The sequence below is a fragment of the Verticillium dahliae genome, genomic scaffold (genome assembly GCF_000150675.1).
Source record: "Verticillium dahliae VdLs.17 supercont1.6 genomic scaffold, whole genome shotgun sequence".
NCBI lineage: Eukaryota > Fungi > Ascomycota > Sordariomycetes > Glomerellales > Plectosphaerellaceae > Verticillium > Verticillium dahliae.
The window spans coordinates 852591-878592 of NW_009276926.1; the positions used below are offsets into that span (position 1 = coordinate 852591).

Here is a 26002-nt window from a genome sequence, read left to right on the forward strand (position 1 = left end):
ACAGCAACAGCAACAATACCACCCCCCTTCTTACAAACCTTAACACGTATTTTTTCCTACACCGACGCGGCAGCCGCCCAAAATTGGCCGAGCAGGACATCACCAAGTATCTCACCCAGACTCATGACCGCCTCTTTGAGCACAACAAGGTCTGGGCCGCCGAGCAGGCCAAGAAGGACCCCGAGTTCTTCACCAAGCTCTCCGCCGGCCAGACGCCCGAATACCTCTGGATCGGCTGTGCCGACTCGCGCATCCCCGCCGAGCAGATCACGGGCCTGCAGCCCGGCGAGGCCTTCATCCACCGCAACATTGCCAACCTCGTCTGCAACATTGACCTCAACGTCATGAGCGTCATCAACTACGCCGTCCGCCACCTGCATGTCAAGCACATTATCGTCTGTGGCCACTACGGCTGCGGCGGCGTCAAGGCCGCCATGACCCCCAAGGACCTCGGCATCCTGAACCCCTGGCTGCGGAACATCCGCGACGTCTACCGCCTGCATGAGAATGAGCTCGACCAGATCAAGGACGAGTCCAAGCGCTACGACCGCCTCGTCGAGCTCAACGTTGTCGAGCAGTGCCGCAACGTCATCAAGAGCGCTGCCGTCCAGCAGTCCTACAAGGAGAACAAATACCCCATCGTCCACGGCTGGGTCTTTGGCTTCCAGGACGGCCTGCTGCACGACCTCAAGATTGACTTTGAGTCGGTGCTCAACGACATTCAGAAGATCTACAACCTCAACGAATAATCGGTGTCTCGTGAGCCAGATGGGGCGTGTTGTAGCGATTGATTGGTGACGAGACGGATCGGCAAATGGAGACATGTAGCTTGTGAGCTTGGCCGGCGTTGTATTGAGGCGGGCACGCCTGGCTTGAGGGCCGTGGTTTAGGTGAGGTCAGGCGAAGACGTGGTGATTTGGCGTTTGGTGTGGTGACTGATTAACAGGATGAAGAGTTTTTTTTATTTTGGGTGAGCAAGGGTTGGGTGATCCGGGTGTGGTCGAGTACATCTCGACCTGTGTTCAGTTGACATGGCGGGGAAAAGCCGCTGCGATAGGTTTTCAATTCATCACGTATTCTACATCACCCCGCTCGACTTGCATCGACGGCGATCAACAAAACAGATGAACGACGACGACTCATGACTTGGCACCCATTCAGGATTCAGGCCAATGAGTTCGACCTCAATTATATCCGTCCATGAACAATCCGATAGGGCCGTATCGTCAATTCGATCTGCAGTCGACGCACCCCTCAGGACCCGCACGCACCATCGGTCGTGGTTGATAACATCCATGTTCGACTGTGCTCACCTGATGTCGATTTCTCCAAATACTGTCCGAACATCGTCGCAGCACCGGCCGCGGGCCGCGCGAATGCTGATGTCATTTCTTTCCAGCCTCTAGATTGACCTCGCCGTACAACGGAGGGTGTTCCCCTCAATCCGCGTGCGACCTTCTCAAAAGGTCTTCCAAGGCCACCAACACCCAATGCTCACCAGTAGCGTTGGGGCCGCTAGATCCCTATCCAGCAGGTGGCATGCGATCAACGGCTATCGGGTGGGTTAGCAGCATGGGGCCCTCTCCGCCGCCGATCCTCCGACGCTGGGTCGACGACAGACATCCACGACGTACCTGCGAGTCCATGCAGGAACGCAGCGTCCGCACACCGAGAGAGGGGTGGTTCCCCCGTGGACTGCTGCGCTGTGTTCCACCAAGACGGCAGGTCGATAGCTCACGCAATGTGTATAAGTGCTCGTCACGGCCGGCTGGCTCGCCGCTTTTTACGCCACCATCAGAGCCTCCTCCATCTTCAGTTGTCGACTTCACCTAGCCAGCCTGGTTGAGGGTCGTTGCTCCCGTCATCAGCATGAAGACTACCGCCTTCACACGCCGCTCGGTACTCCCCGCCGTCTTGGCCCTGGCGCTGCGGACTTCTGCCGTGCCATGCACTCCCCCTGGCGACCCCTTCGCCGTCATTGATCCCCAGAATTGGGTCAACCCCGATGATATGGTCTGGGAGGACTTTACGCCGCCGCCGGGGACGAATTGGTCGGATCCGAGTCAGAAGGGCTCGATCCGCAACTTCAACATTGCCCTCGTTCCTGTCGACTACCGAGACCTGCCCTTCATCATCACGCAGCCAGAGCGGTCCACCATTTTCGGCAACCCACAACCCGCCGCCGCCAGCTATGCACGCAAGGATGTCCCTGCGTTTTACCGCGACCTCCTCAACAAGCCCACCGACTTGAACAACCGTCACACCCTTCATGAGTACTGGATGGAGGACTCGGGCGGTCGGTTTGGTGTGGATCTGACCGTCTTTGGAGCGTACGAGCTACCCGCTCTGAGCTACCAGTACGGCATCGATGACCGCTTTAACCTAGGAGAGTGTCCTGCTGGGCCTCCTTGCAACCTCAATATTCGCACTGACGCGCTGAACGCCTGGCGCAACGATGTCGGTAACGAGACGGTCGACAGCTACGACCTGGTCTTTATCCTATCGGCCGGCCAGGATGAGTCTTCGACGTGGCAGGAATTTGGCCCCATGCGCTGGGAGTCACCCGAAGATGTTCCTCCCGAGTTCGGACCTCCTGTTGATAACGCAACATCCAACGCCGCCCGCACACGCTACGTGCCCTGGACCTCCTGGGCGGCAGCAGCTACGCTCTGGCCCAACGCCGGTGGCGGCTCATCGACACAGGGCGAGTCCTCCGGCATGGGCGTCTATGCCCACGAGCTCTCCCACCTTCTGATTATTGCCGACAACTACAACAATCCCTATTCTGACCCGCCGCAACGCGCCTACACGGGGCCCTGGTCCATGATGTCGCGCGGCTCCTTCAACGGGCCCGGTGGTCCTCACACACGCTGGCAGGTGCCCGCCCTGCAAGGCGCGGCCCTCGGCTCGCTGCACACGGTTCGTGACAAGCTCCAGCTCGGCCTCACCGATGAGAACGAGGTGCGCATCCTGTCGCGTGCCGACCTCATCGCGTCCGGCGGCTTCCTCGTCGCCGATATTACCGCCCGCTCCGTCAACCCTGGCCCCGGCGAGCTCATCGGTCTGCGCATCTCCCTCGGTGCGGACGGCGGCGACCGCACGCCTGCCTGCAACGCGACAGCAACGCCGTTCTGCGACGGCGGGCCATACGACCACTACGAAGTCGAGGTCGTCGACCGCATGGGCGCCGACTCGTTCCAGTCGGACGCGGGCGTCATGTTCTCCAAGACCAAGACGCGCGACCGCCTGCCGTTCCAGTGGACCATTGACGCCAACCCGCAAGACATTCGGCTTGTCGACTTTGTTCGCCCCGACGGCACTCCGCAGTACGTCACGATCGGCGACTACCGCCAGCTTGCGGATGCGCTGTTCCACGCGGGCACGCGCTCCGGCAGCAAGGCCGAGCACGTCGACGCCGCCAACGGGCTCCACTTTTACGTCGTCGACAAGAAGCGCAGCGAGGCGGGCGTGCTGTCGTACACTGTGGCCGTCCGGGCGACTTGGGCTGCCGATGCGGGGCGCCGCAGCGTCAAGGTCGGCAGGGGGCTCGTGACGGACCTCCGGCACAACAAACCGACGGAGAAGGGCGTCACGTGCTCGTTTGAGGTGACGAACACGGGCGAGGGCGCTGATCTTTTCCGTCTCGAGGCGCAGGTCGAGGGTCAGGGGTGGAGGGTGGCTGTGCCGAACGAGCTGCTCGTCGTGGAGGAGGGCAAGGTGAGCATTGCCAAGGTGGCCGTCGGCGCCGTCGCTGACGCGGCGGGCGAGGGCGTTGTGACGCTGAAGGTGACTTCGGAGAGGGGCGATGCCGAGGCTGCGGGCGAGTGTCGGATGACGAGGGCGTGATGGGAGGATGATTGTTTCCACGAGAAGCTGGATGACGAGAAGAAATTTCACATGAGAAGGTACATTATTTCTTCTCTCTATTGGGTATCTTTTGTTTTTGCCATCCAAACCGGCCTTCTATCCACACCGTGACCAGTAAAAAATTCCCGTCTCGACTCGGGGGCGTGCGTTGTACCCGTGTCCCCCGAGATGCCGTATCCCCCAGACCCTTTCGCGTCAGCTAGGCATCCCCCATCTCGAGATCGGGATCGACTTCGGTCCCGAGATGCCTGTCCTCGAGGAAGCGCCTGCCCTGCATGCCCTCGGGCAGATAGTCCTGGCGGACCTTGCCGTCGCGGTAGTTGGGCGGGTACTTGTACTCGGCGCCGAAGCCCATCTCGCGCATGAGGCGGGTCGGGGCGTTGCGCAGGTGGATTGGCACGGGCAGGGCGGCGACGCCGGGCTCACGCAGGGCCGAGTAGGCGTTGTTGAGGGCGCGGTAGGCGCGGGTGCTCTTGGGGGCGAGGCTCAGGGCGACGGCGGCGTGGGCGAGGGGGATGCGGGCCTCGGGCATGCCGATCTGCTGGGCGGCCGTGTAGGCGGCCGTGGCGAGGGGCAGCAGCGAGTTGTCGGCGAGGCCGACGTCCTCCGAGGCGATGACGACCATGCGGCGGGCGACGAAGAGGGGGTCCTCGCCCGACTGGAGCATGCGCGCGAGGTAGTAGAGGGCGGCGTCCGGGTCGGAGCCGCGGACGGCCTTGTGGAAGGCCGAGATGGTGTCGTAGTGCTGGTCGCCGGCGCGGTCGTAGACGAGCGTCTTGGTCAGCGACGCCTTGAGGTCGTCCATGGTCGTGTCGGGCCGCGCCGCCAGCGAGAGGGCCAGCTCGAGCAGGTTGAGGGCCGTGCGTGCGTCGCCGTCGGCAAAGGCGGCCAGGTACGTCAGCAGGTGGTCGGCGTTGGCGCCGTCGGAGAGCAGCGGTGGGGGGCCGCCGGGGCACTCGGCGGCGACGGCACGGCGCAGGATGGCGGCGATGTTCTCGGCGCTCAGCTTCTGCAGCGTAAAGGTGCGGCAGCGCGAGAGCAGGGCGGCGCCGACGCGGAACGAGGGGTTCTCCGTCGTGGCGCCGACGAGCGTGATGGTGCCGGCCTCGACGGGCTTCAAGAAGACGTCCTGCTGGGCTTTTGTGAAGCGGTGAATCTCGTCGCAAAAGATGATGGTCTTGCGTCCGGTGAGGGCGAGATCGTTGGCGGCCTCAAGGAACATCTTCTTGACTTCGGCGACGCCCGTTGACGTGGCATTGAGCTCGATGAACCGGCTGCCGGCGCGGTGGGCGATGCAGCGGGCAATGGTGGTCTTGCCGGTTCCCGAGCCGCCCCAGAGGATCATCGAGGGCACGCGGTCCGTCTCGATGAGGGAGCGCAGGACGCCATGGGGCCCGACGAGGTCCTGGCCAAAGACATCATCGAGAGCCTGGGGTCGCATGCGTTCGGCAAGGGGCGCAGAACGGGCCGTCTTTGTGCGTTTGGGCGCTGGAGCATCGAGGACGCCCTGGGCTGCGGGTGGTTGTTGTGGTTGCTCTCCTGAAGGCGTCGTTGCGCATGTGTCTGTGTCTGTTCGTGCCACCATTTCCTGCCCCGGCCCGTCGTCAAAGGCTCTCTTTTTCCCTGCCGCCGGCGCCAGCGGACCAGCCGCCTTGCCGTTGGCATTCGGAGTCAGCACACGGTTCGTCGTGGCTTGCCGTTTTGCGGCGGGGGTCTGGAAGAAGGTGGAAGCGGCGGATCGTTTCGGCTGGGTCAGCATGCTGCCGGCGCCGTTGGTGTGCGAAGGCGTTGAGGGAGGAGGAGAGGATGTCGTGTTGGCGCTGGAAGATGGGTCGAGAACGAAGCTCTCGCAGCCCGAGTCGATGTGGTTGTTGATTAGGTTTGGCTTGACAGGCTTGTTGCATATTGGGCAGTCGACGGCCATGTTGGCTGGGGAGTGGCAAATGGAGGAGGGTGGATGAATCTAGGGCGATGAGCTAAGACGAAGCGACAATAGGACGTAGGACGGTGACAATGGATGGGAGTGAATGGGTGGCAAACAAAGCAAAGAAGGCCGATGTCGATCGGATCTCAAAGTTGGCGAGGGGAGATGGAGCTCGCCGAAGAATTGACTCCATCGATCCTGGTCTTTCCTCGAAGTCCACTTTCTGCCGCCGGACGCGCCAGTGGGGCAATGGGGGGGGGACGCGCTGTCACATGGCCGCGTTGAGTGGTTGCGCCACCGTCAATTACCCAGCCACAGGACATCTTCTGGACCGTCTTCTAGGTCCTAGGTACCTAAGGTACCTAGACTGAGGACCGCCCAGGTACCTAAGACGGCCACCGTCGAAATCCGATATCACCGAGCGTCACCGTTAGCCGCCCACGATGCATCCATCTTCAAACCAAAGGTCACGCATGGAAAGAGAAGTGAATTGCTGAGCTAGCCAGCCTGCAGCCAGCCAGCCAGACCAGTTTCTACCAAAAACGCCGCCCATGCGTCTGTCTCTGTGCTGTCTAGGCGCATGTGCTTGCAACATGCCCATCATATCAAGTGTCGTCATGCTCCACGGTGCTGTCCATCGCCATGTGTGATTCTGCCACCAACTCGTCTTCGTACACTGTCTGCTCGACCCCATCTCATGCCGTCCAGGCTCCCGTCCTCACACCATAAATGACTCGCCGCAGCCGCATTCCTCCTCTGCTTTCGTCAGCTCGTTTGTTCAGGGAAACCCAGTTCCGCAAGAGAAAAGGAACAAGGAAGGGAGGCAGGACACTCACTAATGTTGGGATTCTTAAACACAAACCGCTGGCTCAGCTTGTCTTCGACCCAGTCCATCTCGCTGCCAATGATGCTGAACAGCGCCTTGCTGTCAATGAGCACCTTGACGCCGTCCTGCACCACCTCCTCGTCAAAGCTGCCCGCCTTGTCCACCCACTCGAGGTGGTACGCCAGCCCGCTGCACCCGCGGTTGCGCACCCCGACCTTGATGAGCTTGGGGTCCGGGCCCTCGAGCATCGCCTGCAGCTGCTCGACCGCCGCCGCCGTCAGCTTCATCGCCGCCTTGCGCGCGCGGAGCTTGGGACGCGGGCGCGCCGTCTTGGGGGGTGATGCTGCTGCTGCTGTTGCTGCTGCTGGCGTTGCCGCCGGGGATGTGGTGGCTGTGGTGGCTGGTCTGGGTGTCGGAAGTGATGTTGTTGATGCTGCTGCTGCCGCTGCTGCTGACGATGATGATGGTTGTGTCGTCGGTGATGCTGTGGATTCTGTCCGTGCCGCCGACCTCTTACCAGGCTGCTCGGCTTCGAGCGTCGTGCTCGCCTCGATGCCCGCTGCTGATGACGTCTTCGGAGGCCGCGTCTCGTTCACGACGGGCAGCGGCTCCTTGGCCTCGGCGCGTGGCGGCGGTGGCGCGTTGTTCGGGTAGAGCGAGTACTGCTGGTACGCAGGAGTGCCGTAGCATCGCCGTGCTGTTCTGTTTTTTACTGTCGCTGTCGCTGTCGCTGTCGCTGTTGCTGTCCTGGAAAGTGTGTTCTCGGAGGCGCATCGGAAGACCGAGGGGCTGGCGCTGCGGAGAGCTAGCCGCGTGGCGGAAGCGACGCGGTGGGCGCTCATCGTGTGTGGAAGAAAGCGGCTGTGAGGGTATTGTAGGTGGATTCTGTGCCCGCAATCGTGGTCGGATGCTGGTGTTGTTGATGTGTAGGTAGGGATAGCTGGTAGAGACGAGGCGAAAAGAGGAGGCGAGTTGGCTAATGATGATGACACAGCTCCACTTGTCCGACTGGAGATCGTCAGGCCCGTCGGTCGTCAATCGATGCCAATGGGCGCTCGTCGTAGAAACAGAGTAATTAGGTGTTGCGGTGGGTGACAAGGTCGTCGAGTTTGCTGGGCTCGCAGGTCGGTGAAGGTGGCTCGGTTGTCAATGGCAAAAACATGCGATTTCTCAGCAGGTGACTTCTGGCAGAACCTGGCGCCCCCCCGTGGCCCGCCCCGTGGCACGGCTATGACATGGTCTGTCCGCCCCCGGTTGCACCGCGCCAATTAGAACATGTGCATTACTAGCCCCAAAGCAGAGGGTCGGCTGTCGTCGGTTCATCCTCGGCTGCTGTTTCGACCCTCACAACCCTAACCCTGACAGTGGCCTCCTCCTTACCTAACCCTGTCCAGAGCCGTGGTCAAGTCTGATGACTCGGCCAGGCATCGGAGCTCCGAGCCTCCTAACAGAGCATCTCACAGCACCACGACCAGACAAGCCCCGCAATGTGTGGCAGTTTGTTACCATTGTGTGATACAGTATATTGCACTGCATCGTGTGTGCCCCCCCCCCCCCCTGACCCTCACCTCGAACCACCGACGAGACCCCGTCCATCAGCCACAGCAACCCTGGCCACCTTCTTCAGCAACATCCTCTCATCCGCCTCGCGATACCTCTCCCACGTGTCGAGCCCCTCTTTGGCCTGTATGCTGAGCGTCTCGTATCCCTGCTTGATGACATCCGCGACCTCGACGCTCGTGAGGATGGCGCCCCTCGCCTTGGCGTCCTTGCCCGCGCCCGTCTTGAGCATCTCCTTGTAGTGCGCGCTGACGCTGATGAGCGTCCCGATCGAATTGCTGCCCCTGCTTCCGAGCCCGTACGTCTCCTTGAACTTGACGAGCACGTCGCCCGCCTCGACGATCTTGTAGAACAGGTCGTCGTACGCCGCCGGCGACGGCAGGAACGCCTCGCCCGTCGACAGCGACAGCGCGACGAGGTTGACGACGTGGTCCAGCAGCAGCTCAATTTGCGGCAGGTCCTTGAGGTCGGCGGCGTACGTTGTCAGGAACCGCACGAGGTGCAGCAGCGCGCGGAAAAAGTCGGCCCAGTGGTACGTCAGCCGCGTGCGCGACCGCGACAGGTACGACGTGATGCGCAGCATGATGCCCACGAGCAGCGTGTAGAGACCCACGTCGAGGCGCCGCCGCAGGTTGTGCGAGATGCCGTCGACCATGGTGTCGAGAATGGCCGTCGCCATGACGCGGTCGCCCTTGACCAGCGGGAGGTACGGCGAGCGCTGGCGGCACAGCCTCACGGGCGTCTTGGACTCGTCGCTGCAGATGCGCTTGCAGAGCACGGGATCTTCGACGAGCAGCCGGAATGCCATGAGGTTGAGCGTCGCGTAGTGTGATACACGCTGCGATAGATGTGCGTGCTGCAGGAGGTACGACGTCAGGGAGACGTAGCTCGCAAACGGCTGCTCTTGCCCCTTTTCCGCGGCGAGCGTCACGAGGTTGAAGCAAAAGAGCTTATTCACGTGCGTAAAATCATATGTCGTCAGCAAAAGCGCGGCTTCCGGTCCAGGGCTGCAGTCCATCATTAGCATGGTGATCCGCGCAAGGGCGGACAGGAGAGGCAACGCACAGCTTGGCAAACATCTGCTTCTGTGTCTCCGCATCGTACACAATCTTCTTTTCTGGCTTTGGGCCCCTCGCCACAATCCCGAGTCCGATCATGTGCAGTGTATTGCTAAACGTCCAGCCCTCGGGCAGATCGTCCATAACGTCCACATAGTCAAGCCGCAGCTTCTGGCACGCGTACCCGACACACCTGATCATCTGCTGGATCGTCGGCTCGTTGACAATTTCGTTGAGGCGCTGCTGATACGGGTTCTGGAACTCAAACTTGTTGTAGTTGGCCAGCAGGCCGAGAAGGGTATACGGTTCGAGAATCTGCCCTGGATGCTCCGTCTCGTGGATATACTACCCCCCAGTCAGCCTGCGTACGAAGCGACCACCGAGCCTTTCGCCAAAGCCAAAAGAAAAAAGAGAACACCCACCTTCATGACAGCCGGGAACAAATCCCGCTGGATAAAGTACGTCAAGAGACTCGTCTGGTACGCCCCCGCCGTGACGGACAGCACAACCTCGACAGCCCTGCTCCGCAGCTCAAGACTCTTGCCAGCCCGTATGACCTGGTCCAGCGCCACGGCAAACTCGCCAAAGATGGTGTCGACAAGGTCGATGCCCGCGAGCACGGCAATGACGTCCGAGGTCGGGTGCGCATACTTCTTGCCGAGCACGGCCGCCAGGAAGACGCTCAGCGTCTCGAGTGCGTGCAGCTGGACCGTCGCCGCGCTGGAGCTGGGGCCGGGGCTGGGACCGCCGCCGCCCTGGACGGCCTCGACGCCGCGCTCAAAGAGCTCGCGCGTGCGCTCCTCGAGCCCGAGCACGTCCGCCGCCGAGAGTCCGTCGAGGAGGGCCTGCAGCGCCGGGCGGTCGGGGCGCAGGAGGAAGAACTCGCGCCAGAATCCCTCGCCTCGCTCGGTCGTGTCGTCCTCCTGCAGGGTGTTGGTTAGCGATTCAGCGCCTCGCAGTCGCAGGGTGCATCGGCAGGCTTGGGGGACCTGGCGGGGACGGAGACATACCTTTGTTTGCCGGAGAAAAAGTCAGTGTATGATTCTTATTTTGGTCTTCTTTCTGTTTTGGGGAGGGACATGTCGAGCCGAGTCTCATGCAAAGCGCACCTTGAATAGCGAGTCGTAGAGCAGCACAATCTTGGGTTGGAACACCTCAGGCTGCGGCTGCCGTGTCAGCGGGGAGGCCTCCATTCTCGTCGCTTGTCCCTCCAGCGGACACCCTGGCAAGCGGACGTCGCTGGATCGGTTCGAATTCGGAGACAGTCGTACAGCTCTCGAGAGCTGTCTCGCAATGTGGAAAGAGGCGAAGGACAAAGGAAACCAGGAGGAGGCTCGGATGCGGAAGCAAAGTGGTAGGTGTTCCAATGGCGGCCACCAAGAAGGCGGCTCGACTCCAGCGTTAGGGGGGGGAATAGAAGTACAGCCTGTATCTGATAAGATAAGCCAGCACAGGCGCGGGCGCTGGCAGTGCTGTGGCGTCTCTCCCGAGTATCCCGAGTCAGTGTCCCTCACAGAGTGGCATTCGTCCAGTTCAAGCGCCGTCGTGATATTGCTTTGGCAGTTGGATCAGTTGGATCACATTGGCATCCAGAGTTATTACAGTAGATTATTTCGTGACAAAAGAAATGTGGCAGCAAAGCGCCAGTCCGAGCAAACGCCTCGCAATGCTATCCCAACTAGTCGTTCGCCTTCCAGTCCCTGTATACTACAACAACAGAAGGTCAATGGTAATCATGCGCTGCAGATATGCAAGTCCGAATCCGACATGTACACCCGTCCGTCTCACGTCCCCCAGTCCTCTCAGGGCATCACGCTGTGCCGCCAGCGCTCCACTGAGCCGGGCGGCGGCGCCTGCCCGGCCATTGGCATCTTCATGTTCATGTTCATGTTCATGCCCATGTTCATACCCATATTCATACCCATATTCATGCCCATGTTCATGCCCATGTTCATGCCCATCGGCATGCCGCCCATGCCTTGCTGCATCCCCATGCCACCCATCTGTGGCACCTGCATCTGCATCCCCATGCCCCCACCGTAGCCCTGACTGTACCCGCCTTGCATGCCGAGGGCAGTACCCTGCATGCCGCCGTACATGCCCATCTGTGTCGGCTGCGGTGCGTAGTTGTTCATGGCGACGCTGGTCCGGCTGGCATTGACCCCCGTCCCTGAGGGACCGTAGACACCGAGGCCCGCCGAACCGTCGTTGTAGCTGCCGTTGCGGAATCCTCCAGTGCGCGCTCCGTGCATCGCCGTCGGTAGCGTCTGGGGCATCTGCGCCCTCAACGCCGCCATCTTCGCGTCCTGCATCCGGGCACGGCGCTGCTCCTCCTCGAGCCTTCGCCTCTCCGCATCCTGCTGCTGGGTTTCACGTACAGGGTGGGCGCCGAGCACATCTGCCATGGTCATGGTCCGGCGTGGTGCAAGCGAAGGTCGGATCTGGGTGTTCATCTCCCGCTCCCGCGCCTCACGCTCGGCTTGCAGACGCTTACGCCTCTGACCGAGCGTTTCCTGTTCTTCATCGGCGTCCTTGATAGGGGCTGCCTTCTCCTTTGTCTTGTCTTCGTCCAGATCCCCAAACTGGCTGAGGAGCTCGACGGAGAACGCTGCAGAGACGGGCCTCGTGCAAGGCAGGTTCGAGTGTTCAGCCTCCTCCTTAGCGCGAAGACGGCGAACCCGCTCAGCCAGGGTCTCTTCTTCGATCTCGGGCTCCTCGGGTTCTTCGATTCGGGGGGCGCTGGCTTCGAGATCCAACCGGCTAGCGGATCGCTGCGGCGATGGCATCCGTGACAAGCGGTTGTTGCTAGGGCCACCCGGGTTCAGTGTCATCATGCTCCGGTGCTTTGAAATAGTCAAAGGCTCGTTGCCTTGTAGGCGGGCTCGTCGCGCGCTGAGGGGCTCATTGTCTTCCATTTCACGGCGTTCCATGAGGCCAATCGGCCGGTTGAGCTCGGCCATGGCGGCGGTGAAATCATTGTTACCTGCAGCTTTGCTGGCGTAGAGCAAGCCCAGAGGAACGTCTTCATCCTCGGAACTGTGGTCGGGGTTGGCGTCAGGGTCCTCCCAAGCCAGGTTCACCCGGCGCGTCTTGCGCGTCTTGCGCTGTGCCTCGGCCACGGCGTCGAGCTCCAGCAGGGTCGAATGCATACCCCCGGGAACAGCTTGGTGTTGGTTGCGCGTCCGCATCTTCTGCTCGTGCTTTCGAAGCTGCAGTTCAGCCAACAGGGTCGTGGGAGGGCCCGCATAGAGTTCCTCCTCGTCCTCGGACACGAATTCCTCTTCGTCGTCTCTGCGGTGCTCGCCATCGATACTGCCAGAGAGTGCTTGGCTCTCGTCCTCGTCGCCACGTTCCCTTGTTCTACTGCTATGAACGGAAACACCAGTCATGGTGTTTCTCCGATCAGAGGAGCCATCGTTGCTTGATTTGCCAAACGGCATAAACGAACTGCGTTTCTTGCCATCAGCATGCTCTGGTTGCAGCAGAGCAGACGACTTGCGGTTCGCCTTCTTCTCACGACCATAGACCTCCCGTCCAAGCTTGCCAGCAAACGCGTGATCGGTAAAGGCATCGACAGGGGCATTGGCCGACGCATCAAGGATGCTGTCGAGGGTGTCCATCGCAGAGCCCCCTTTCATTTCGATAGTAGGCGGCTCGGGCGGCAATTCGAAAAAGGCGCTGGCGCGCAAATGCGGTGGTAGATCCTCCATGTGAGCCGACTTGTGGGCGTCCATTTCGACAGTGCGAGGGGAGCGCTGCCGAGCGGCCGGTGGAGGCTGGGGCATCGGGTCGTAGGGGGATTCAGGCCCCTGTTCGCGGCCGGCCGACCACGAGCGTTGTTCGTGGCCACCATCGAGCAATGATGCCCTGTCATGCGCAGGCTCCACTGGCGATGGCTCCAGGGGAAAGGGGGAGAACGCCTCGGACTCCACGGGGTCAGGCAGCCACAAGGTCGACTGGCGGACGGGGGGTGCATGTGAGCCTCGCTCCATGTACTCGGCCTGTCCGAGACCTGGGTGACCCATGGCTTGCAAGACTTTGGAGTGCCTGGCGTTACGGATGGCTGCCTTTGGTTTCCTAGACAGCTTGGGTGGCAGATTGAGCATAGCTGGCACGCGAGCCGGGTAATACATCATCTGCTGGCCCGTCTGCATGTCAAAGTAGGACTGTGGGCGCGGCATGTCCGGTCGGCTGAATGGCTGCTCGCTCTGGGGCTCCGGCATGGGTTCCGGTTCAGGCATCGGAACATCCTCGAAGTAGCCAAAGTCTGGCTCGCAATGCACGCCGTCAAAGTCTCCAAACGCATCAGTCGGGTCGTATGTCATCGTGGACCGCGGCGTCGCTGGGCGGTCTTCCTCAGTCCCCGGCTGTTGTCGGGAGGTCCCTTGACTCGTATTGTCACCATTCTTGCTGTCACTAGGTGCTCCCATGGCCAGGGCGTTATCCAGCAGTTTATGAAAGGCATCTGTGCTTGCGTCGCCGTGGTACACGCCTCCGGCTGGCTTGGCGCCATTTCCGTTCCTCTCTTCGTGTTCGTTGTGCGATGGTAATCGCTCAGCTCTATCAAGGGCGTCGTTGGTCAGTGTTGTGGGTTCCGTCTCGGCGATTTCGGTCAGCGACATCTTGGTTGATCGCGCGCTGCGAGTGGACGATTTTCCGGGACCGTTCCTCGACACAAAGGCGTCCACGTCAAAGTCAGGACGGCCATTGGAGGTTTTTGAGGCGGACCGCAGACGGCTCGTGAGGGAATGGTTGGGCGACATTACGTATCCGGCAGGGGAGTAACCGCCGTATCTCGCTGCGTTGTTTACTTCGACAATATTGCTTGCCGAGGATATATGACGAGCGAGCGAAGGGGGTGCCGGTGGGTGGCTGCCGTCAAGAGGCGGAGAGGGGCCTTCGGGAGAGGATGCCAATGCGAAGGCAGGATTGGAGGCGGCCAAGATGGAGGATCTTCGACTGTCGCTTCTCTTCAATTGGCAGTGCAAGTCTCGAATGGCGTCCTCGATCGAACTGGTCATGGACAGCCGCTCGGCCGTCTTTTCGAGAGTGGCAATATTACCAGTATAGGCGCCAGAGCGGGTGTTGAGGTCGGGGATGGGATGGCACACGGTAAACTTGTCGCTGTCGGAGGTGGTGCGGACGATGGGTTGGGGACGATGCAGCGTCGTGGACGCTGTGGCTACGGCTGGCGGCGACCCCGGCGATGAGGACAACGGCGATGCGGCTTGTTGCTGCAGCGATGCTTGCAGGGTCTCTTGCAGTTGCTCAATGAGACTTGTGGGGGACGAGGGAGAGGAGAGGGTACTGTCGAGGTTCGATGCAATTGTGGTGTCGAGTGTGTTCGAGTTGTTTGTTTTCGCTTGTGTGTAGCCAGGAGGTTGTTGAGTGCGTTGGGTGGCACGACCGGCCCCTTTGGAGCCTGGCAATAATGCCGGGATGGACAGCGGTGTTGAGCCTGCATGACCCCTGGCGCGCGAGAAGCTTGTGATTTCGGCGCTGTCATCTTCGCGGCTGTGCTGGTCGGGGCCCTGGCTCAGAGCTTCGCTATGGCCGTGGTCGGCCTGTGCGTTCTTGTCCAATTCGTCTGCATTCTTCGGTGCGAGGTGCTCCTTGGCGGACGCAGCATTCAATTCCCCTTGTTGCGCACCAGCGCCGGACGCAGACGCAGGACTGTCATGAGAGGGTAGGAAGGAGTGACGGGCGAGCACAGGCGCATTCCCCTCGAGCGCCACACTGACTCTGCGAGCTGCTGCGGCTTGCTCATCGCGGGCGGCGTTGCTGTCGGCTTGGCTTTCTGTCGCGGTCGCAGGCGGGTCGCAAAAGCGGTCGCTGCTGTCGACAGACGTGGACAGTGGCGTCAACGTGGCGGCGGCGGCGAGGGACATGTTCTGGGCTGGGCTCGCGCTGGTCGAGTTGTTCGTGGTGGAAGGCTGCGAGGACAGGAAGCCTTTCGCATCGTCATCGACGTCCGGAGAGGAGGCGACGCTGACGAGGGGAGCGTAGGGCGCCGTCATTATGAGAGGGGACGAGGGTGAGACCTCGCGGTGGGCTCCTTGAATCTGCTCTACAGCGTGGTGCGTGCTACGCGGGCCAGACTCTGGACGCACAGCTGGAGAGAGTCTGGACCAGTGATCGTGGCAGTGGTGCTGAAGCTGGAGCGGGTTTGTCTCGTATTGGTAGCGGGGGGGGCTTGCTAGGTCTTGAAGCTCGTGTTCCAGATTAACACGCTGGGTCGAGCAGGATCGGAGGCAGCACAGCGTGGATGTGTGGCAGACAAGCAAAACATATAGATGAAAGGGAGAAGATCGCTATCGTGTCGTGGGTTGAAGTGTCTTGGTGTCGTAAAGTCGGCGTGTCGCAAAGTGGTGGCAAGCGAGAGGGAGTGTCGTGGGGTCAGAAGCGCTGTCTCTCTCTCTCTATCACTCTCTCTCTCTCAAGCGTGGCGCGTCGGTCGGGTCCCAAGGGGGGGGAGATACAGTATGTAAGTTTGCGCAAAGCTATGGCGGTTCGTCCATGACAAGCCGAAGCGACAAACGGGCGATCTCCACGAAGGTTGCAATCAGTCAATCAGCGATGGAATTGTTGGTGGATGCGCGAGTCGGCGACCCTGGGACTGAGAAAAGTTTCAATGGCGTGGTGATGTTGACTTGTCGAAAGTATTTTTTTTTCCTCCTCCCCGCTTCGCTCGCTTCTTTGCTGAAGCAACGAAGACCAGGGATCCACGGAAAATAGCAACGAAGGATACTGGACAGGCAAGGCGAAGGTACACGCGCATGGAGAGACGGGTATGATACAGGAGACGGGAGGGCGGGCAGCAGGCGACGGACAGGGGACGGGCACTTGGGCGATGAAGAGTTATATCGGGCCCGCGCTGCAGCTTGGTTCTATCGCCTGGCCGTTTGGAGTATGGAGTACTTATGGAGCAGGAGCAGATGGAACAGCAGGGAAGGCACAAAGGCTGTTTGTTGGTCTGGCACTTTCCTCTCCATCTCGCATCCTGCGCTTGCGCCTGCACCCTCAAGTACCTACATGCTACAGTACCCAGTACCTTGTCCGTACCTGCCGACTCTGTAATTCGATCCAAGGTCCGGGGCAGCAGCGACCTCTTGCGACCAACCCTACGTGCCTACTCTGGGCAACAACCAGCTGAGCCGAGTGAGTGAGTGCCTCCGCATGGCGAGGGCAGATGACTCGAGGGCCAGGTGCCTATGTACCTAAGGTACCTTAGGTAGGTAGGTACTTGGGTACGTAGTAGGTAGGCCAGTCTCTTCTCGTTCTTTGCTTTTTCGGTCTTCATCCTCCCCCAGGTCTGTACCGAATCTGCTGTGAATTGTTGTCCGACTTGCGTTTTTAGCGTCTGCATCTAGGCGTCTTTGGGATGCGCCAGCCGAATGGCAGCGGATGGGTTTGCGCTTTGCCTCTTTTTTTCCCGCCCTTCGACGGCTCTGGCTTGGTGCTAGCACCCGTCGGCGGCGACTGATTCATCGAGTCTCTTTTCGGCCGGCAGGGTTTGGGGGCTTGCTGGTTGAGGGGGGCCCTGAGAGGCCGAGAATATACTTTTCTAGCCCCCTTTTCTTCACCATGGCGACGTTCCACGGTTCGGTACCTTGCTGCTCGAGTCAAATAACCAGGACGAGCACATGGCGACGACAGATGGCCCCGAAAGCCCCCATCAAGTGGATCACATTTTTTGCCATTTCCTTTGTTCGTCCAACTCAAAATTCGTCACCCCAACTGTACATGATACAAGTACATTTGCCCTTGCGCCCAACTGCCAGCGACAGGGTCTGTCCTACCCGACGACGGTGCCTATCTGGTGGCTTGCTGACGACGGGTGGATGCTGGTGTTGCTTAATCTCACTGACAGCGCACACGCAGACGCCCAGATGCCGCCCAGCACATGCCCTGGGCACTGTGGCTCTCAACGGCCAGCGCGCATCGCGTTCGACGCATCAATGACAGCGCCATGGCTGCTCGCTGCGTGGCGTGGGCGGTGTGCTGTCCCCAGCGTTGGGTTGTCCATGTCAGTAAGTACCTCGGTACCTACAGTGGCTACCAGAGGTAAGGCACCCATCTAGGTACCTAGGCACTGGGAGGTAAGGTACCGATTGTAGGTAGGCAGGACGCAGGCCAGGCGATTGTTTCCGCGAAGGCATTGCGCCCGAAAACCGTTGACTTGCTCACCCGCCTCTCATCCCATCTCATTTCTCCCACTCGCTCCATCGTTGGTCCTTGTTCGTTGCTTCCCGTTTTACTGTACCGTTCCTGTCTGTGGACATGTGTTCTCCAACAATGGCTCCACCGCATCTGCCCTCTTCTACTCTTCGTCTCTCTTTTCGACAACCAGAACTGTCTCATCACGAGCCCCCTGCCCCGCTTCCGCTTCCGCTTCCGCTCCCGCGCCACAGAAGACTCGCGGCAGTCGACCCTCCAGGCGATGGGCGATGGGCGATGGGCGATGGGCGATGGGCGATGGGCGATGGGCGATGAGCGATGGGGACGGAGCAGGGCAAGACATGTCAGCCGGGTGCTCCGTTTGGCCCAACGTTTGCACGAGGGTCAGCTTAGCGCCTCGGACGGTGGGGACCATGACCTCGTGTGTGGCTCACACGACGCTCAGCAGGGCAAAGTTTGGGCTGCGGCTTCCAAGGCCCCCGCTTCCGCCCAGGGATGTACTATGTACGTCCCCGCCTGCCGCTGCCGTCTCCCAGGCACAGGCACTCCCAGGAGGTTCTTGCCTTGTTCGGTGCGCGCATGCCAATCAGAGATTCAGCTTACCCACCCACAGAAGCCCACCCGTCGTGTTCTGGGCCCTGGCCGTTCCTGAACATCACTCCACTGAGCGACGGGTATTGGCCCATGCCTCCCCTGTCTACTGCCTCTGCCTCGCCTCGACTTCCCGGCTTGCCAGGCAGGCAGGTATCGCCTACTCCTGGTACCGACTGCCCTACTGATCCTGTTTTGGGGCTCCTGCAGCGCTCGGTGAGACGTGCCTCGTGCTAGCATCGATGATCGGTCAGCCCGTTCACAAGGCGGGTGACAGCAGCTTTCAAATGGAACACGCTCTTGGAACATGCCCTTGGAACAAGCAAGCTTCCACATGGCAGTAGCAGAGCTGCAATGCGCAGCTTGGATCTGCAGCTCGTCCTCGTCAGCATTTGGCCCAGCTCTGCACGATGCGTAGGTATGGCTGACTCTTCCTCCAGACAAAAGAGGGCCTCCCAAGGCCTGCCGAGATTGACATCGACACGTCTGATGGAAGAATGACATCAATCGCAACAACAAAAAAAACATTGCGTCCTAACGTAGCACTGTTGTGGGCATTATCACCGTCCACGTATGCGAACCTCGGCGAAAGACGTTTCGTCTGTTGTACGACTCTACGCCTCTTCGTGACTGCATACAAAACGCGCAAGACCCGGGCCCGAGATCAGGGATCCAGATACCCAGAATGACGGCTGCCACCCTTTGCTGCCTGTCCACCCGCGCCCTCATAGGCCGCATTCGTCTTTCGCCAATCTTGAGACTCATTTCCCGGCCAAGGCACGGATGCCGTTTCTGCAGCCTGGTGCTCCCAGTCGAAATGAGGTACGCGTACGACGATAATGGGACAAGGCCATTATATTTGCTGGGGCTTGCTGGCAGCACTTCTCCATGTCGCCGCCTTACGGTGACGGATTGCGTCTCGGGCCTAGCGTGGACGCTGTCGTTTCGTGGGTTCACTTGTTCGTTGAGGCGGGCGCTGCCACGACGCGACCCTGGCGATTGACCAGTTTTACGGCATGAACTTCGATATGGGCTTTGTCTACAGCCAGACGGTCAAAGCTTGACGAATCCTCGGTTTGCATGTCGTCGATCAGTCTGCACACGAACCCTGCGCCTCAACTGCCGCGATCCTCGCTTATGTGCACCTGCCGGTTGTCCAGTGATCATCAGTAACACGGTAACTTTCACAGACGGCATGGCCTTCGAGCTCGGCCAAATGTCACCCGGGCACTGGGCGCCAGCTGAATTTGCGACCCATGGTTCCCGCAAGCTCGATTGTACTTGGAACATTGACTACTCCGGCACCCAAGAACAGCGGCGCCAAAGCTGCAGGTAAGCTATCGGATCAGCAGCGGAAAAGTGTTGCTTCATGCAATGCATCGTCAAGAGGTCACCGACGCCGACGCCGACGCCGACGTGGTAGCTGACCATACTGGTTCACCCGACTCGGTGAGTGTACTTGTGGCGAACCAAAACCCGAAGATAAGCCCGTAGGATGCAGCCTCGCCGTGAACCTGTCGCGGGCTGCCCTGGCGCGCTGCATCGCCCTCGGGATTATCAGTGATCCAATTTCAGCATCATGATAAGGGTATCTTGAGATTTACGCTGTGCTACTAGATGTCCCACGCAATAGCCATGCTAGGAAAGGAGCACGGTTGTGTGTACGTGTATCGCGTGTCTTTGATGTATCGCATGTCTCTGGCGGCATGGGCGCTGCCCTTTCGGAAATTGCCAGGAGACATTTAATCAGGAGGTGCGGCCTGAACTCGATTTCCATCACACGAGCTTGCGAACGCCAACTACGTCTGCCTGATTGGGCAAAAGCATTGGCCCTTTCATAATCTAGTACAGAGGCAAGCGTGCCATTGTCTCTCTGGAGACGAACCCATCGAACAGAGTAGTGGCGGCTATCGCGGACGACACATGACCCAAAGGCTGGTTCTCATGATGGCTTGCTGTCCCCGGGCTCTTGACATGTCACACCGCACCAACTTGATATCGCATCCCAAGTGCCGATCTCCCTGAGACAATGCCAGCGTGGCGAACCACCACTGCAGATTGCTGCAAATGTACGAGGCGTCGGGGTCGGTGTGTCTAGTTTGCATTGCCAAATGTCACTGCGCAAGCACGCCTCGGAGCATTCTGGAGAAGGGGACTTCTGAACCCCAACCAAGATCAACAGACAGCTGTTATCAAGGCGTTGAGCTTTATGCACTCTATCGTGCTATCTCTCGTTGTCTTCAAATACGAACAAGCTGCGTTGCAAAGCAAATTTAGCTTGGCACGCGTTTTGGCTTCAAGCATTGATATCGACGCCCAACGCCAAATAGTCACCGTTCGATCTGCGGCTGTTCAGGCTGCTGTTGTGGACACTTTGCTGGCCTCTTCGGTCTCCTGCAACGGCTGGGAGGGGTGCCATATCCTGTGGATTCCAAGATAGATGAAGATCATAAGCACGATGTACTCAACCAGGAGGCACGTCAACGCAAAGGCGGCTGCCGATCCGACGAGGGGATTCCATATGGTGTTCGGATCGTGAATGGTAAACGCATACAACAGGCCATAGGCAGTTCGGACAGCCAAGAACGGCACGGAGACGAGCGCAAAGCGGATATACTGCTCTTAGTCAGTTTTGTCGTGAGCGTGACGCTGGGGAAGACAAACTCACGTAGCAACCGCTGGCGGAGATGCGGTGCGTCTGGGTCAGGAGGTACACCATCTCTGCCGTGGCCAGAGCGAGAATCGCCGCCAGAATGACATAGGCGGCCTTGGTGAGGATCCTCGCCGTCGCGAGGGAAGAGTCGTCGCTGCTGATGCCGCCGGCGACGGCCTGAAGGACGATGGCGGCGAGGAAGGTGAATCGCACGGCCTTGAGGAACTGTCGAGCACGAGAATTCTTGTCGAGGCTTGAGTTGAGACTGGACAAACAACTAGTCAGCTGGCTCCTCATAGTGCGGACAATACCGGGACGAGGCCATACGTGATACGCATGATGCCGATTAATGACACGAGGAGCGGGATCAGCCCAACGTTGAGGAGGACGCTATCGGCAATAATGAGGCCAATGTCGCGAGGCTGCGGTCCCCGGATGATGGAGATGATGCCGCCAGCGAGACGTACTGAGGGTTGTTAGCTTCACGGCTGATTGTGAGTGAGTTGAATCACTGACAGAGGCAAAATGTCACCAGGGGATACCCTGCCATTCGAGGCGGCTGCCGCCAATTCTTAACGAGGACAAAGATTGCCGTTGGTAGCATGGGGGCGTAGAACATCACCTGGGCGATGCCCACTGCTGCTTGAGGGTGTACCATTGTGCGAAAGTGACGATGTCGTAACTTGAGTCGATGAAGTTGCAATGATTAGATGAAGTATGGTGTATTGCTTCTTGGGATAGTCTTGGTGTGTTATATATACACCAAGTCCTCCCATATGCCCTCACTCATTCGCTTGCACGCAAGAGGCCGCCATCTAGCCCTCTGTTCTGCCGTCGGTGTTGTTCTCTTCACTTGCGTCGTCATGCCTCGAATAGGTGCCTACTTCTAGGTCAGGTTTGGACCCTTAGTCGGATGATCGGCACACGTCGTTCTCACATTGCTGTGCTGGTCTGGTTTAGCTGGGCCCCCAAAAACGGGCTGTCCGCGGCTAACGTGCCGAGCACAGCCCTACGACATCCATTTCGAGTTAGTGGTTCGAGCACCGGTAACTACGCCATTCGGAATGCCTCGAAGTAATGGCGAATTGGTCGCTTTCCGCTCTTTGTGTCATCGCATTGCGCGTAGATGTCCTGTGGGAAGCTTATGCACCCCGTCACGTATGCTCCTCGTTACCGGAACACGCTGGTGCCCCTGCGTTCTGTTCTGGACTATCTTGAGGGCGCAGCTGTCGAAGCTTCATATCCGCTCCAAATCCGGGTGGGGTGGCCTCAATCGCGCGTTTGTTAACCTACGTATTGCGTTCCAGTTGAGTGCCGTGCATCCGTCTCATCTAAGATCTGGGGTGGCGGCCCAAAGTTTAAGTTCTTCTGCCGGATAGCATGTTTGTTAAGCAGCTTATGATTATTGGACATCATATTGACCAGAATGCCAACGGCCGTACATGAGTGCGCTAAAGGGTCCGCAGGAGGCTTCTGTTTACGTTGCCGACTTGCTGAGCGGGTGGTGCACAGCGTTTTACCTTGCAGTGGCAGAGGACCTTGCTACTCATCCTTGACGGGTGTTCATGGGCAGGTAGTTCATCTCATGCAGACATGTCAAGTCAATCATCGTCAGGTGTCAGAGCATTGTTTAGAGCAGAGTGAAGAGGTCTCCCACACGTGGTCCGCAGCAGATAGAAGATAGGGAGGGGTTGGAATACATCTGAATTCTGGCCCTCCGCAGCTTTGAGGGCCCTCCGCAGCCTATATATATATACGTTGCTCGTAGCCCTTAGCCCCTGGTCGACCCCCTGCTTGGCGACTCGGTGGCGACTCCGCATGGTCTCCTGACATGAGGTAGCTCATGTGATAAAAATGCCCTGGCAACAGGACTTTTGCCATGGATTCTTCGTCGTACTATTCAAGTAATTAGGTCTGCCGCTCAATCTGCATGTGAACCTGCATGTGACGTATACAACCCCCGTGATCTGACATTTGGTTGCTTTATCAAGAGAAGAGCGCAGTAGGTAGCCTGCCTAACCCCGCCTCTGCTCTCAGAGTCTCGTCGAATGCTCAAGTAAGTTACCCAAGCATAGAACGACACGGACGCTTTCTGAATCTTCTAGATGTAACAGACGAGGAATTGCTGCTTAAAGCGTTAACATAGCATTGAATGCCATTCTGCAAAGTGATCAGAGTTGTACTGGGAGTTGTTGCCGATCTAGTGGAGATGAGCATCTGACTCTCTCGCATGTCAAGCAGCTAGCAAGTATCACACCAAGGCCTCTCGGACGACGTGCGTGAGTGTGAGGTTTCTTGCAAATGGTTTAGATGCGTCCTGTTCATCAGCCACTATCCGAGGAATTCGTACTGATATTAATGGTCTCTCTGATTTCATTAATCTCTGACCTCCTCGAGTAGATATCTGAATGAGAATAGAACATGCTGCTGTGTGAACGATATGAACACCGAGGTAGTCTATGACACTTATTGTCTATGCTATTTATTTGCTCCTGGCAAAATGGTAGAGAGGAGACAAATTCAACGCGGGTCTAATCCCCCCTCTACCAGAGGGTATAAGAGCACGTCAAGGCCGGGGCTTAGCCTAGAGTCAAGAAAGAAACCAAACAATTACGCTACACTAATTTACGAATTTGATCAAGTTGGACCGGAGCTAATGTAAAACTGTCAAGTGACTCTGCGAAGCCACAGAACAGGGAGTGAAGAGGTCTTCCACACGTGGTCTGCAGGCGATAGAAAACAGGTATGGAGTTGAACTACATCTGAATTCTGAACTCTCGCAACTAGGGGGCCCTTTCGCAGTTCTTGTATGGGCGTTCTCGCAGTTATTAGACTTTGACTAGCCCGCTCTTGCGTAGCTCCGCAGGTGCCTCCTGACACTTTCATTCGCTACTCTGCATGCAACCATCTTAGCGTCAACAAAGGCAAGCAGTCACCAGCGTCACAAAATCAGACCATACAAGCCACACAACATGGCAGACCGAAACCAGATGCAACAGCCTCATGGTGTCGCTGGCGACTCAGTCAACATCCAATCATAGGTTCATCGAGTCAGCGCTCACCTTAGTTCTACCATTGCTAGCAATTTCAGCATCATCACTGCAGGTATCTCATCGCAGCGGTCTCAGATGCCAGCTAGAAAAAGCCCCTCCAATACGGTCCAGCGGCCGCCGGACAGGCCGCCGCCGCCGTTTGCGGACATGCCGGTCGCGATCTCGATGAAAAAAAAAGAGGTCACGCTGCCGCCCGCCGCCCAGACTCTGTCTCAACAGCCCGGCCAGCCGTGTGCCGGCCCGGTTGCACTTTGTCACGCAAGCAAGGTCTAACTGCGTCGCCCGTGCAACTGTGGCGTCCCGCCCAATCTCACCGCCACAACAGAGATAAGGCGCAGATCGCAAACGAGAGAGGACTCACCTCCCCATCGCCGGCATCGCTGCTCTGCGCATGTGTGCCGCTGGTCCTGGCGGGAAACCAAGCTTCAAGTGCCAGCGAAACGCGGGGAGAGACAGAGAGCCCCTAGCACGGGCCGCGGCCCCCCTCATCCTCCCCGGGGACCTCTGGGCCCAGGTTCCGGCGCGCGCCTGCCCCGCTGGCTCGCGCGGCCGGGGGAGGGGAGGGCGGTGAGGACGCAGGGTGACGGGGCTGGTTGCGCGAGCGCGAGGGGTGGGCCAATCGTCGGGGCGACGGACGGCGCGTGGTTCGCGAGTGCTGGTCATCGGAAGGGAGAAGGTGAGGGTATCGTGAAGGCGGGTTGGTCGTCGGTCGCGTAGGATGCCTGTTGAGAGTGACACATGCTCAACAGGTGGCGTGGGTAAGCAAGAGATTGTTGGGCTGAGGTCCACGATTGATGAGCACGTCAGGCCGCACGCCGGAATCGCGTGAGAAGAGGCCCCCAATCAAGTCGACCTTGATACATCGGCTGGCTTGCTTGGGAGTGGTGAGAAGACATGAGGGGTTGATGCTGAGTAACGGGGATGGATTGGCATGCCGTGTCACGAGAGATAGACAACATACTGCTATCGTGCAGTTCGTCAGGAGCTCTGCCGTCCTAGTCTGGTAGTCGAGATCATCTCGTATACTATAGTGCTTCGTAGATTTTCGACAATCCTGGAAGACCAACTAGGCACTACTCCTATCGTAGGAAGCTCGTGCTGAAGCTTGCATTTGAGCTATGTGCCCCCCTTGCAAGCACGCTCACCGACCTGGTGCTGGACTGTGTCCTATGGAGCAGGCCCCATCGCATATGCCCGGCGATGGGGTCGAGGTGCAGCAGTTTCGGGCCTGCTGGCATGCAGACCCAGGAGTCTCGAACGAGCTGGCGGCGGGCGGGACCGTTCCGACGAGATGCAGACTGGGCGTTGGATGAGTTCATCGATTCTGGATCCAAAGCCATCTGGTCGCTGGATGGGCCTTGACAGAGACAAACAGAAAACCAGTCTCTACTCTCTGTGTCAGTTCTCAAATGAAGAGAGGGAGGCCATGTCTCTTTCGGCAAGGGCTCCGAGCTCGCCCATGGGGAAGCCATGTTATGTGAGCTGGGGGGAACGTGGGGGTTCTTTGCTTGAGGGGGGTTGTTGAGAGATGCATACAGTGAGTAGCTGGCGAGGAATGAGAGCAGCCTGTTTGACTGAGGAACGCAGCATTCGGCAGCTGCCAACACACAGATGAGGCGGGCTTTTTCTGACAGGTGATCGATCATCCCTGTTCGGAACCTGCGGGCTCTACTCACTTACTTTATTACCAGCACACACACCTCCTCTGTCCCAAGATGGTCTGGCATGACGAGCGAATACAACCAAGCCTGGAACCCCCGGCGATTGGTGCTGCAGCGGAAGACATCCGGAGGGTGTGGCCGCTAATCTGGGACAGGAAGAGTCAAGAGCAGGTACCAGGTCCCGGCTCGGCGACGTGCGTCTCCTCTGTCTCCGGCCTCCGCATGTTGAGTACTGTTGCTTCGGAAAGCCTTGCTATGAGCACGTCAGTGGCTGTCATTTGGTGATGCAACCAGACAGAGAGGTTCGAGGCATTGTTCAAGAAATAGAGAAAAAAAAACACCGCCAAACCATTAGAGTCGCGCGACGATGGGTTGTATGCCTGGCTTGTCATTTCTCGAGTCGTGGTGTTGCCTCTGGTGATGGTCGCTGGAATCGGGAGGGGGTGAGGGGAGGGGAGGGGAAGAGGTACCCCCCCATGGGCTCGGGACATGCGGCGAAGGCCACGATGGCAGCTGATGGGCAATCAAACTCGCCTCGACTGGCGCGTGCCTGGACCAGTTTTGTGAACCAGTTTTTTGACTTGCCCAACGTCTTGTCTCCGTCTCCAATTCTGGCCCTTCGATTTTGCCC

At 59.0% G+C, this 26002-nt stretch overlaps 8 protein-coding genes across 8 annotated transcripts; 3 read left to right on the top strand and 5 right to left on the bottom strand.

The window, feature by feature from the left end:
- Positions 1-344: 344 nt before the first annotated feature.
- On the top strand, positions 345-749 carry VDAG_03820 (carbonic anhydrase; the record flags this gene model as incomplete). Its single annotated transcript, XM_009653904.1, has 1 exon — positions 345-749. One exon carries the CDS (start codon positions 345-347, stop codon positions 747-749), a length of 405 nt encoding a protein of 134 aa, XP_009652199.1.
- Positions 750-1869: 1120 nt separating this feature from the next.
- On the top strand, positions 1870-3846 carry VDAG_03821 (uncharacterized protein; the record flags this gene model as incomplete). The annotated part of the gene is made up of 1 exon (XM_009653905.1): positions 1870-3846. One exon carries the CDS (start codon positions 1870-1872, stop codon positions 3844-3846), a length of 1977 nt encoding a protein of 658 aa, XP_009652200.1.
- A 220-nt stretch (positions 3847-4066) lies between these two features.
- Positions 4067-5791, bottom strand: VDAG_03822 (ATPase WRNIP1; the record flags this gene model as incomplete). The annotated part of the gene is made up of 1 exon (XM_009653906.1): positions 4067-5791. The coding sequence occupies one exon, from the start codon at positions 5789-5791 to the stop codon at positions 4067-4069; it is 1725 nt and encodes a 574-aa protein (XP_009652201.1).
- Positions 5792-6509: 718 nt separating this feature from the next.
- On the bottom strand, positions 6510-7459 carry VDAG_03823 (iron sulfur assembly protein; the record flags this gene model as incomplete). The annotated part of the gene is made up of 3 exons (XM_009653907.1): positions 6510-6547; positions 6628-7017; positions 7135-7459. 3 exons carry the CDS (start codon positions 7457-7459, stop codon positions 6510-6512), a joined length of 753 nt encoding a protein of 250 aa, XP_009652202.1.
- Positions 7460-8181: 722 nt separating this feature from the next.
- VDAG_03824 (uncharacterized protein) lies at positions 8182-10428 on the bottom strand (the record flags this gene model as incomplete). Its single annotated transcript, XM_009653908.1, has 4 exons — positions 8182-9184; positions 9243-9580; positions 9658-10245; positions 10345-10428. The coding sequence occupies 4 exons, from the start codon at positions 10426-10428 to the stop codon at positions 8182-8184; spliced, it is 2013 nt and encodes a 670-aa protein (XP_009652203.1).
- Positions 10429-11037: 609 nt separating this feature from the next.
- VDAG_03825 (uncharacterized protein) lies at positions 11038-15252 on the bottom strand (the record flags this gene model as incomplete). The annotated part of the gene is made up of 1 exon (XM_009653909.1): positions 11038-15252. One exon carries the CDS (start codon positions 15250-15252, stop codon positions 11038-11040), a length of 4215 nt encoding a protein of 1404 aa, XP_009652204.1.
- A 1952-nt stretch (positions 15253-17204) lies between these two features.
- Positions 17205-18065, top strand: VDAG_03826 (uncharacterized protein; the record flags this gene model as incomplete). Its single annotated transcript, XM_009653910.1, has 2 exons — positions 17205-17265; positions 17353-18065. The coding sequence occupies 2 exons, from the start codon at positions 17205-17207 to the stop codon at positions 18063-18065; spliced, it is 774 nt and encodes a 257-aa protein (XP_009652205.1).
- Positions 18066-20356: 2291 nt separating this feature from the next.
- Positions 20357-21315, bottom strand: VDAG_03827 (uncharacterized protein; the record flags this gene model as incomplete). Its single annotated transcript, XM_009653911.1, has 4 exons — positions 20357-20620; positions 20673-20922; positions 20985-21123; positions 21174-21315. The coding sequence occupies 4 exons, from the start codon at positions 21313-21315 to the stop codon at positions 20357-20359; spliced, it is 795 nt and encodes a 264-aa protein (XP_009652206.1).
- Positions 21316-26002: the final 4687 nt, after the last annotated feature.